At 37.8% G+C, this 12,740-nt stretch overlaps 1 protein-coding gene across 2 annotated transcripts in view; it reads right to left on the bottom strand.

Annotated features, from left to right (window-relative positions):
* Nucleotides 1-12,740, bottom strand: part of ofcc1 (orofacial cleft 1 candidate 1) — a 460,325-nt gene that overhangs the window by 133,806 nt on the left and 313,779 nt on the right. Inside the window, exons 3-6 of one of the 2 annotated variants that reach the window (XM_089125751.1) lie at nt 8,561-8,627; nt 8,078-8,209; nt 2,017-2,121; nt 1,214-1,303 (exon numbers count right to left, since the gene is read on the bottom strand). In XM_089125751.1, the coding sequence (XP_088981877.1) occupies nt 1,214-1,303; nt 2,017-2,121; nt 8,078-8,209; nt 8,561-8,627 (394 nt within the window). The remainder of the gene's footprint in view (nt 1-1,213; nt 1,304-2,016; nt 2,122-8,077; nt 8,210-8,560; nt 8,628-12,740) is intronic. The other variant, XM_089125752.1, reaches the window with a different exon arrangement.

The raw sequence follows: 12,740 nt of genomic DNA, 5'->3' as shown, positions 1-12,740 counted from the left end.
GCCATTGACTTTAGACCAGGTTTCAGTTGGTCAATGTGAATGTCCACTGTCTATTTTTGTTGCCTCAAAATAGCAACGCGCCAACAATGTGCCTGAACACACCTCGTTTTGTGAACACTTGCGTCGCGCCTTGTGCTGCATTGCGTCGAATGTATGACCCATGATGTTTTGTCTGCCACTGGAAAGAATATTTGAAGTGCCAAATGGGTTCCCCTAGTTATACTCATTGCATACTGGACTGTGCCCATTCTGCTAATGATGCTCCAAACCCCATTTAAGTGTTAGAAGTGTGGAGAGATATTTAGAGAATTACCAGACTTTGGACTACAGGAGGTGGCGGTGAAGAAGGCTTGCAGGCAATTGTCTCAAGTCTATTGTGATTGTGTTAAAGCCTTATGGATGGATGCTACCCATGATCGTCCTCCTCCTTCTACTGTTTGTGTGTTAATCCTGTATCCTCTTTCCTTCTGTTTCTTTGAGGGATTTTATGAGCATTCTAAGACAAAAGTGAAGAGGCTAATCTATATACTCCAGCTAAATCCACAACAATCCAGTTGAGTGTTAGACAGCTAACACCGTATTCGTGTGTACCGTGAGGCCTAAACCCAATGACGGTCTGGCAAACCAATTACAACTGCTGTGCGGTACCTCAACCGATCCACTGAGAGCATTTTACACCAAGACAAAAGCAGCATAAGCCCGACACTCTACTTGGGAGAGAGACTTAATCCGACCCTCTGCTAATGGGACAAACACTGGAGTCACACACAACAATGGCTCTCGCACAGGAAGTTGAGCTCAGTGCCTACCTGAGAGCTCAATGCTTTTTTGGGGAATTACAACAAAAGCATCCTGCTGGGTAACAACATCCTACATGTAGAATCACATGCATCTCATAATGAAGTTAAATAAAAGACAATCAATATTTTGTAAATCTGGCAGGTGTAATTTATTTTCCACAACATTCACATGTCTTCACAGAACAGAGCGTTGTTATAAGTTCAGTCCAGTGGAAAATTCTACTGCTCAGTGGATGCTCTTTCAAAGTTCATATGATTTATATTTCATTAAAGCATATACTCTGTTTCAGAGGTGTCTCCTAAAATTCCTAATGATAAGAACAAGCAAATTTTCTATTTGATCCCATAGATGGCTGGATAAAAACAATTGAGACATTTACGACATTTTTTGTTTTCTTTCCAAAAATCTTTACCTGGTAAATCTATGACAGTGGAGGCGTCTTCTTCCTGAAACATTTCGGAAAGTTTCTCATAAAGGTTCCTCTCATCTTCATTCATGAACTCTGGGAAGAAAAATCAAATTTGAATAATATTTCAGCTGACGGATGGTACATTTTATTGCTGTGCTCTCAAACACCTCTCACTGTCTGATTTCGCATGGATTGCGAAGTCCAAATGTAACATAAAGGAACATATGGCATGAATTTCCAACAACTGACACTAATTCCTGACCTTCATTTACATTAAATGATTATAGCTCAGAGCTAATAATAACACGCTAGTAAGTCCAATGTAAGTCATTTGACAGCAATGAAATTTATGCAAAATATCATTTGAAGGTCCCCCCACCTCTGGAGTGTCATTATCAAAGGTTTGCAGGTTTGTGAGGATTGTGTAATATTACAGGATGGTGATGTCCAACAGATATAGTCAAAATGGCTTTTCTGTTAATAGCCATGTTTCATTATAACATGCATATGACTTTGCTCCCGAGAGCACGCTTTTAATAGACGCGCTGAGGTGCACATAGCGATATTGGAAGGAACCCCCTTCATTTAAAGGAAGTTAAGGAAAGCATGGGGATCGGAAATGGAACTGACCAATGACAGGTGACCTTCGGCAATGACAGTCACAGCGTCGCTCAATCTTGTGGCCCATTGGTAAAAGTATTTACATAGACCGGCCCGCCCAACACATTCTGGCAGGCTGTGAGTGATCTCGCTCACCCCGCTTTAACGAACTGAGACGGCCTATTACGAGGAAAAAAATGGCATACTTAATTCCAGCTCATCTCTGCCTCCAACCCCAGTCATCCTGGACCGCCTTGGGTCACCCTCCACCGCCGACGAGGGGTCAAAGTAATTTTGGGCACCTTCATTTCCTGTGGAAAGTCCAGGCGGGCAAAAGAGAGAAAAGAGAAAGTGAGGGGGGTTGATGGTTGGTGGGCTGGGTGAAGTTAGTGATTATTAGAAGCACATGATGTGAAAATGTTAATTTTGAAAGTCCACACCGCTCTCGCCGGCTGGCACAGGCTACCTGATAAGGCCCCGCTCGGTCACGTTTCCCTGATCTGCGCTCAAGAGGGCCCGACGCTGCTCAGGGGCCTAATTAGCATGCTAGGAAAGGTCAGAGCAGGCAATCTTTTAAACACAACCTGCCATATGTTACCTGTGTTCAAAAGAACTAATAAGAAACGTGTATAAGTAAAGCAGCCCTGAATTTCAAAGACAATACTCTAACACTGCTCCGGGGTCACCGGTCAGAGAAAGAGGGAGAGAAAGCGAGAGAAGGGGCGACAAAGCAAACGCTGTATCCCATTGACTTCTTATTAGCAATTGCTGACCTTTGGGCATCAAAGCGTCTTACCAGAGTTTTATAGAAATCCAGCAGCTAGAGGGTTATTCCTGTTAAACAGTTACTGCTCTCTGCTCTTCACTACTCAACACCTACATATCTCAACCCCAGGTTTGGCATATTGGCTCGAAAAGCCGTGAAAGATGCTTCCGAGCAAACCTCAACTATAAAAGAGCTGATATGCTTCGAATTTCAGGAATTCCACAAATTAGCAAAACTGATGGCGGTTAACGAAAAAGGGACCTGAAATAGTTGGCTTTCAATGAGAGCTGTCAAGTATTTCAAACTAGAAATAAAATCAGTAATAAATCTGACTTCTAAAACAATATAAATATATATATATATATATATATATATATATATATATATATATATAAATAAATCATGCTAAACTTATATTTCTCAGTCTCATCCTGCCAATGAGCATTACCTTCTAACAAAAAGGCAGCTGGATCTTTAAACCCCAAAATGGGACTTTTATATTTCTTCAGCCATAGTGAAAGTTGCAATTTCTCTAATCAATTTATCTAAAAGTATATCCTCCTACTCGTACTGTCTCAGTTTCTGGCGTCATGAGCAAAAGCGACTTTTGGCAATGCAACAAAGTTGTGTTGACTTCATGCAAATGAGCTGCGATGTGAGGCTGCAACTGCCAATGGGAAAGCGCACAATGATCCCCCGCCTGATACAGATCGACCTCAAGCGATTCAAACGTTGTTAGTGAGAACACCCCATTTGACTGACATTCACCCATCAAATAAATTAAAGTGACTTGAGTCTTGAAGTGAAGCACTTTCCACGGTAAACACAGTTTGGCTTCAATATCTGTTTTTGTTGGAAGGGGCTGAGCATTCATATTTGCATAACGTTGGCGGTCTTTGAAATGATGTCTTTGAATAATATCTTTGATTTAACTATGGCCTGGCCATCTTCCAGTGTTTCTCATCTTTAATCAAACTCTCCTCTGTTCTTCATGCACACTATTAATAATGCAGAGCTGCAACGAAGTTTGATGCAGCTAGAATAACACTGATTTGTTAGGGAGCCTGCTTATAGATTTAGGGTGGGGAAATCAGGCCATTTTCGTACATGTAAGTAAATACATTCTCAACTACTGTACATGCTGACAGAATTCACAAAAACAGCCAAAAGACATCTTCTCTTAGGACAAAATGATCTGTCCTTTCTATATATATATTTTTTTCTTTTGCAGTGTGAAATGAACGTTGATGTAGTATTTATCAAAGGAATTTAACACAGCGGTTTTACTTTTGAAATTATGCATAGGCGAAAGCTAAGGTTTGATCTCAGCTTGAATTTGATAATCATTTGAATTATTTACATGCGGGAATATGCCTGCCAGCTAAAACACTATGTTCATTCCAGTGCTCTGTGAGCTTTCACAACGCACACAAAGACAGGAGCCGTCTGAAATTTAAACTCCACTCCAACTGTATCTTCTTCTGTTTTTTGATTATTTACTTGCTCCGTTGCCTATTTTGTGCTTTCCGTTGTATTCTATATTAAATCTCTGTTATTAGTAATATAAAATTAGTTAAATGAGAAATAAACTACATTGTAATTAACTCGCATGTTGAAGTACAGGAACTGCAATCACCTACACGTATCTGTTTTATATATATATATATATATATATATATGTATATATATATATATATATATATATATATATATATATAATTATTATTATTAATGCATCAGTGGTGTGCAGTGCTGTTTCAAAATGAGGAAGCAATGTCCTCACAGTTTTATTTAGAGTCCCCCTGTGGTGAAAATCAAGCTTTAAAGTTGTGTATTAATTAATGTGTGGTGTTTTGAAATGTGCTTTAAATAAACCACGTGCAAATAGAGTGCCGAAGTCACTTTGTAGGCCAAAATGCGGAAGGGAGTTGGCATTTTAGCAGTTCTGGTTCCCTCGCCCTTAAGTCTATGGGTTTTTTGAATGGGTTTTTGCTAAATCACCTGAAATAAGGTCTGTGGGTTAATAAGGTTTTTTAAACTTTATTATGTCTGCTTGTTGTTGTTTTTTTTAAAAAACTTTATATAGGCATCAAAATATATACAATTTGAATTAACTAAAAAAGATTACAGTAAAGATTATCTTGATAGACACAACATGTAGGGGTCACAACTCCTTGTTGAACACAGATCTTATTTATTTATTTATTTTTTTGCGATTTTCCAAAAGTCTTTTGGGGAAAATGCATAGCTTTTCGATCGAGGGAACCCATGCACCGCAAACGTCCGAGCAGTCCTACAAAGTGATGTCAAAACTTCGGCACTCTATTCATAAGTCAGCACCAATGCTGAGTATTTTCTCCTTGTTTCTGACATCACAAAATACATCACGTAAATGTGCTGGTGGGCTTTAGCATATCATTAACAGCCAACTAAGGAATTAAAGGAGAACTCCGGTGTGAAATCAACCTTTGGTCTAATAAAACAGTGGTCCCTAGTCAACCGCTCTCTGAGATTTGTTTTCATGATAATCAAATGTAAAGAGTTTTATCTCTAAAAACTGTTTAGTGTATAAAGCTAGTAAATGGCCATATAATAAGTAAAAGAAATTGCAAGTTAATACCACTAACATGGCTCAAAATAGCCCCACATTACCACAGTAACATAATGAAGGTCCCTAAATAAAAAAAGAAGCATTGACAACTTTGTAAGTGTACAGACCGTTTAATAAGAGAAGATATTTTATAAAGACAGTTCACTTCTTGTATACAGGCAGCGCCATTTTGGAAAACAGTCTCGATAAGTCGAACCACGAACGACGTTCAAACAGTTCAGAAGTTCGCTGAACTTCATACAGTTCAACTTACTTGGCACGCTGTTCGTGGTTCGACTTGTCGAAACTGTTTTCCAAAGATATCACTTACTCTTTAACATATGTTAGATATAGTCTAATATTGCTTATCACATTAATCTGACATGGCTAGCTTTTATTTAAATCGCTTATATTACTAAATTGCGCTTGACATTTGTGCTGGCTACTGTATACAGACCACCAGTGCACCATACAGACTTTATCAAAGAATTTGATGACTTTCTATCAGAGTTAGTACTGTCTTAATTGCAACGCATTCTCACCCCAAGGCGTCACCTTTTGACCATGCTTCAACATTTGACGCTTTAGGCGCCCTTTAGCGGCAGTTACATGATGCGATCCTACGGATGGGCTGTTCATTGTTGGTGATTTTAATACACATGCAGATAATAAAAAAGATGCATTGGGATTGGCATTTAGAAACATTCTGAACTATGTTGGAGTTAGTCAACACGTGTCAGGAGGACACACTCATTGTCATAATCATACTTTAGATCTAATATTGTCTCATGAAATCAATCTTAAAGGCATTGAAATTCTGCAGCAGAGCGATGACATCTTAGATCATTATCTAGTCTCATGTATACTTCATTTAGGTTGCAAAGCCGACTCTGTGTTACAAATATGTTAGAACTATCACGTCTGCCACTAAAGATTATTAATTGATATTCCTGATCAGTTTCATCTCCTCAGCATCCCAGAAAGCTTAGAAGAATTTGATATTGCGACAGAAACTTTTGACTGTTTTTCCCAGGACTTTAGACACAGTAGCTCATTTGCTCTTAAAGCAGATAAAAGAAAATAGTCCAACGCCATGGTTCAATGAGCACACTCAGTGCCTTCACTCAGAGAGCAGCCAGAAAATGGAGCGCAAATGGAAGAAAACATTGAATTACGTGGAAAGAGAGAGCACGATTGCGTATAGAAATGCCTTAAAAGCTGGGTCTGCTTTCGACTCTCTTAAAAAAAAAAAAAAAAAAAAAACACTAGGTATTTATTTGACACAGTGGCTAAATTAACAAGAAATACACCTTCTACTTCTGAATTTTCCAAAGAGCATAGCAGTAACGAACTTCTTTACTTACAAGATTGATAATATTAGAGAGAAAATTATAACTACTGTACTGTATGCAACCATCTACTACAGTATCGCATCAGGCAGTGCATTGTAGTCTCCCTGAGGAAAAAATCCATGCATTCGTTGCAATAGGAGAGGAAATATTGTCTAAACTTGTTAAATCATCTAATCAACAACATTGTTAGACTCCATACCGGCTAAGCTACTGAAAGAAATGCTTCCAGATGTCAGAGATCCTCTTCTTAATGTCATTAATTATTTTTTTTTGTCACTAGGATACAGTATGTTTCAAAAACTTTTAAACTGGCTATTATTAAACCTCTTATTAAAAAAAAAATGCAACTTGATCCTAAAGAATTAGTAAATTACAGGCCGATCTCAAATCTACCCTTTTTGTGAAAGATACTAGTATCCTCAGATCTATTTTCCTTTTTAGAAAGAAATGGTTTATGCGAGGATTTCCAGTCAGGATTGAGACCGTACCACAATACTGAGACTGTTCTCATTTGAGTCACAAATGATTTGCTCTTATCATCCGATCGTGGTTGTATGTCTCTATTAGTGTTACTCAATCCTGTTGCTGCATTTGATACCATTGACCACAACATTCTCGAAAATTGTATTGGCATTAGTGGAATTGCATTAGCATGGTTTGAATCATACTTATCTGACTGTTACCAGTTTGTAGCATTAAAGAAGAAATGTCTTATTGATCACAAGTTCAGTATGGCGTACCACAAGGCTAAGTACTAGGACCGTTGCTGTTCATTATGTTCATGCTACCCATAGGCTGATATGGCTAGGAACTATACTCTATTCCTGCGTAATAATCAAGAAACTTTACTGCTGTACCATGAGTGCAGCAGGCGTAATGATAAGACGCAGCGCCTGAAAATAGTCCCCAGCTAGGTATTATCCTATTTTCAGGCACTGCGACATATCATTACGCCTGCTGCACTCAAGGTACGGCAGTAAGGTTTCTTGATTTTATATCTTGACATCTGAGATGAACAAAAGACATGATCTCTCTCAAATGAATGATGTCACTGTCTCTCAGCTGAAAGTCATGGGTCATGTCAATGTGTTTACGGTCACAAAATGTCATTTGCTCTTTAAAGATAATCAGTATTAAAGCTGAAGTGTGTAATTCTGCACCACTAGTGTCACCAAATGAAATCTAATGTTTTCAAGCACATTCCTTATTTCCATTCAGAAGACAATCTACCAATGGCTTACTTTTTGTTGACGTTGAAAATAAACAGGGTTGCAAGAAAGTATTCGTACAATTATACACTTTTAAACCAGATATCTGATTCATAACCTGCTATGACAGGAAGGCGTATGTTCCCGGTCTAGGTCTAAACTGGATTATTTTAAATGATGAGCAGCGCATTTAAAACATGATATCATCTCACGCAGATCTAGCACATACACTTTTTTTTTTTTTTAATCTGCTGCTGTAAATTCACCTATGCTACACAGATACCTGTTGGGACAGGCTGCAGTGGAATGTAAGACCTGCGTTACAGAGGGTGGGAGAGCGTGAAGTTTCACCTCGTGCCGTAACTGTGGCCTGAACTGTGGCCCGGGATACAAGCGTGCTATCGCCACCTCTCATCTCACTCTCTTCCTCCGAGTCCTCCTGGAACGCAGGATTCACTGCACCTTCCATCATGCCTCTTTCTGCTGAGGACAGAAAGATAGAACGCATATGAAAATAAAAAGGAGAAGGTCAGAGTGGCACATTATTCCACAGCACATTTAATCACAAACGAAAAATCCCTCCCTCTTAAAATGACACAGAAACACAATGAGGTTAAAATTAAACCCAAATCACGAAGAGGAAGGGTGTGTATAAAAGAGGGAAAGAGAGAAAGACGAAGAAGATGAAGGAGAAGAAGAAGAAGAAATGATTAAAATAATTACAAATTGCGCCCTGACAAGCAAGAGCAAAATTTAGCCCAGAGCCATTTGTCTGTAATTAGTTAATTAATCCTTACACAAATTATGAGCAATAACTCATCACGCGGGACTCACCCATCAGAAATTCAGCCGACTTGGATTTCTTCTGCTCAGGTTGCTCCACAGCCTTCTGCTGCAACTTCTGGAGGGAAATTGTTAAATGAATAAATTAGCTGCAGAATGAAGATCATCATTTCTGATCCGCAACTAACGCAGTATTTTAAATATGGGACGACACGGAAATGTCATTTAATTTACAACGCCGCTAAAGGGGTCAAGCGCTAATTGAACAACAGAGTGGAAGAAACTGGAATCATAAATAGATAAGTTGACATGAATGCCTGATGAAGGTCACATTAAAATACTTAAAATGTCCAACCCCCACCCTCACAAAAATCCCACCCCAACCCGAGAAAAACAACGTTTTCTCCTCCAAAAAAAAAAAAAAAAAAAAAGATGAATTTTTATGCACACTAAATGTTGGAGGTTTGCCGTGCATATGAATATGCAAATCATCATAAACACATTGCAAGCAGCATAAAGGCTCAAACACACAAAGAAGAAAATAGGATGAGAGCCCTTGTACCAAATTAAAAAACATAAACCAGGTTTTCTCACAGAAACTTGAACATCGAAATCTGAAACTTTAACATGTTATGCAGAAATATGAAAAAATAAATAAAAATAAATAAAGATGTGTACAGAAATATTTGTAGGGGGCAGTCACTTAAATACCCATGCCTTTACTTTTAAAAATTGTTTCTACAAGTCCAACATTAATGTAATAAATGTAAACAACAAATTTTTTTTGTACTTTTTGTGTAAAAAATAAATAAAAATGTTGTATATCTGACTGTTTAATTTGTTGTATTCCAGTACACCCTTTCTGTAAATTCCATCATCACATTTTTATTGTAGCTTTTGAGTGGAGTCAAAACAATAACCGCGCACTGGAATAAAGAACATGGGTTCAATGTGTTCAACTTTACTTTTTATCCTGACTCCTGAGCAATAACAGTGAAAATGTCCAATAGGGTCTTTGTATTCAAGTTTTATACAAGTGACTTTAAAAATAAACCAACCATAAGAAATAATCACTGGAGTGTTTAAAAATCATGGAAATTTGCCCCATTAGTCATTAAAAATTATAATAATAACAACAGTCTTTTTTATTCATTATTGGTTTTTTTTTTTCATGAAATCCGAAATCTGTGATTGCAGTACTTAAATCTAAAATATGTAAATGAGCCCTCAATGGCACAGATTACAGCGATAAACACTGCAAAACATATGAACAGAGCGTACAAATAATCAAAACATAAAACATCATCTTAAAGACAGCAGTTTAAGTGGGAAATGTTTTTCATCTTACATGACAGAGCAATTAAAGTTGAGCAGGACACACTCCAATCTGGAGCAGAGTTTAGAAATCTGCTTTAACATCCAACAAGCCCTAAAGCCACACATTCATTTGCACTGCTGAGATTAATGCTAATCTAATTGTAACTTATTTAAAAACCATTTGCTTTTTCCCCTACTGTCTTCAAATCAATTTCTCTACAGGAAAATGGCGAGACTGACCAGATATTTTAAATGTGTCAATTAAGTATCTTTTTTATCCTCCATTTTTTATGTGTAGTCATTCTAGCATGACCGAAACTTTATTGTTGGAATATTTTTTTTTATTATTATTATTTTGTACGTTTTGGTGCATGTCCCGCGAGGAAATTTACAAGTGATAATTGGGCCACCACTTGAGAAATAAGCAAATAATGATTTTGCCAAAAGCAGAATGACACATAATTATCCTCACCAATTCAACATTTCATATTATCCGTCCAGCGCTCCCTTACACTGGTGGATTTCAATTATCTCCCAGAAACAAATCTCTTTAATTACTTTCTGAAGTTGTCACACCAGCATTGTCGTATACCTCTATTTTTCCCTGATGAATTTTTGCACATGTACACACGAACATCCATGACTTTGCATGCATTATAAACCACATTTAGTGTTATAGCTTGACTAACACAATTAATAAAGCTTCTTCGATTTTTTTTTTAATCTGCCCTGTTTGGTGCAATACTGCAACCACCAGAGACAAACACTACAACTTTGTTTTAGAAATGATTGTAATCATTATTATTATATGCGATTAATGTTTTATTATAAAGTATAAAAATGTCCTGAGAAAAGCCCCCAAATGAACCAGATTATTATGATAGATGAGTAAATCATTTAGTATTAGCTTTAGAAATTTCAACACTGTTCTTAATATCACTGACTGCAAACCTGATACTGGACAACCTACAGCAATCTATTCAATTTAGTGCCATTTACACTGGACATGTTCTTTTGTTTATTCTGCAATAATTATTTATGAATGTAATACATTTTGACCTATTGAAAAATATTTTAAAATTGATTCATTTACATGTATTCATTTAGCTGACACTTTTATCAAAGCGACTTACAATTTCTATATATGTCAGAGGTCGCAGGCCTCTGGGGCAACTAGGTTAAGTGTCTTGCTCAGGGACACATTGGTGTCTCACAGTGGATTCAAACCCGGGTCTCTCACACCAAAGGCATGTGTCTTATCCACTGCGCCATCACCACCCGATCCAACATTATTACTTGAAATTATAACGATCAAAGATAAATACCAACGCATTCTCATACTAGAGCGTCATCTAACTGACGCTTTTGACAATGCGTCTAAATCCGACGCACATGGCACCCTTTAGCATCAATATAACACGCTTCGGTTATGGGTAAGTTTAGGTCTGGGGTAGGGTTAGGGTTAGACCACTAGGAGCCGCCTTCTGGCCCATATATATCTTGGCGTCTCATATTGACGCTAAAGGGTGACATGTGCGTCGGTTGTTGACTCATTGACAAAAACGTCAGTATATGACGCCTTGGGATGAGACCGGGCTGTAAATACTGCATTTTTTACTTTAATCTTGTCAAACAATGCGTTTAAAAAAAAAATACATTGTACAAATTATACACCAATAAAAAATGATTTACAAGAAGTCTGTTTCTCTTAATTGTAATCTGTGCCAGCAAACATAAGTTTGGTGTTTGGTCATTTTTGCTAAGACACTCGTTTGGAATAAAGCATGTATATTTCAGTGAATAATATGCAGTTGATGACTCATCTCTCTGTTTGTATTTAAACAGAAACATGCTCTGGGATCAGCAATCTTCTGTTTAACATCGAAATGAATCAACCTTACTGTGAAAAAACAAGGTAATGATCATTATTCATCAGCGGGGCCTTGTGCCAAACTCTGTCACCAAACACTGAGCAACTGCCACATTCTTTTAATATCATAAATACTTAACAAATATACATAGCCAGTGCATCAGCAATTCAGCGTCGGGCTGGTATAAGATGCCAAGTAACCCAGCTGATATCTGCCTTAAACACACTATACAACAAGAAAGGGGTGGTGGGGGGCATCCAGAGGCATCCAGTCTGCTGTTAGAAGTGAAAATTATGCCTTTTCTTTCAATGAACACTAACAAGATGTCACTATATGCTGTGCACTGGACAAAGAAGAGCAAGAAATCCTCTAATGGATGACAAGAGAAATGCATGAGCTTTATAAGAGAATGTGATTGTTGTCGAAAGGAATTGGGAACACGGATGCCTTCTGCAGCCTGGGATCCGTTCGGCTGGGCGTAAGGCTGGTGGGCATAGACCAGTTCCAGAGTGAATTTTGCATACTGTACGGATCATTGCCCAGTTCAGAGCAGTCACATTGAATCTGCCTTCAACCAATTGTGCTTCATGAAACCGTCAACCCTCATTTACGTCTGACTGTTTTCTTCTGCTGGCTGCGGTAAACAAGCCCTACGACAATCTCTCTCTCGCCCTGTTGATGTGCTGACAGCCTCTGTCCTCTATGCTACAGCTTTAACCTTAAGCTTAAACACACACACTTACATGCACGAATCCAAAATCCAGGACTATAAAGCATCGACATTCCAAGGATCTTAATTTGAATGATCTTGTAAAAAGGTGCACACTAAGTACTCTGTAACTCATCTCCCATAAACAGTGACTTCTCATCAAAGAAGCTATTTCATTTCTGTCTGCTGTAAATGGAAAATAAAGAATAAGATGTCCGTGATAACTTACAATATTAGTCAAAACCTGTGATTTTTTTTTTTTTTTTTTTTTTTGGCATTGGACATTTGGGCTCTTACCTCTGTTTTTCTGCATTTACAACAATCTGTAACAGTG

This window comes from Pimephales promelas, chromosome 22, assembly GCF_988280905.1.
Source record: "Pimephales promelas chromosome 22, fPimPro1.hap1.1, whole genome shotgun sequence".
Lineage (NCBI taxonomy): Eukaryota > Metazoa > Chordata > Actinopteri > Cypriniformes > Leuciscidae > Pimephales > Pimephales promelas.
Note: the sequence above shows the minus strand (reverse complement) of the source record. Positions and strands in the feature narration are given on the sequence as shown.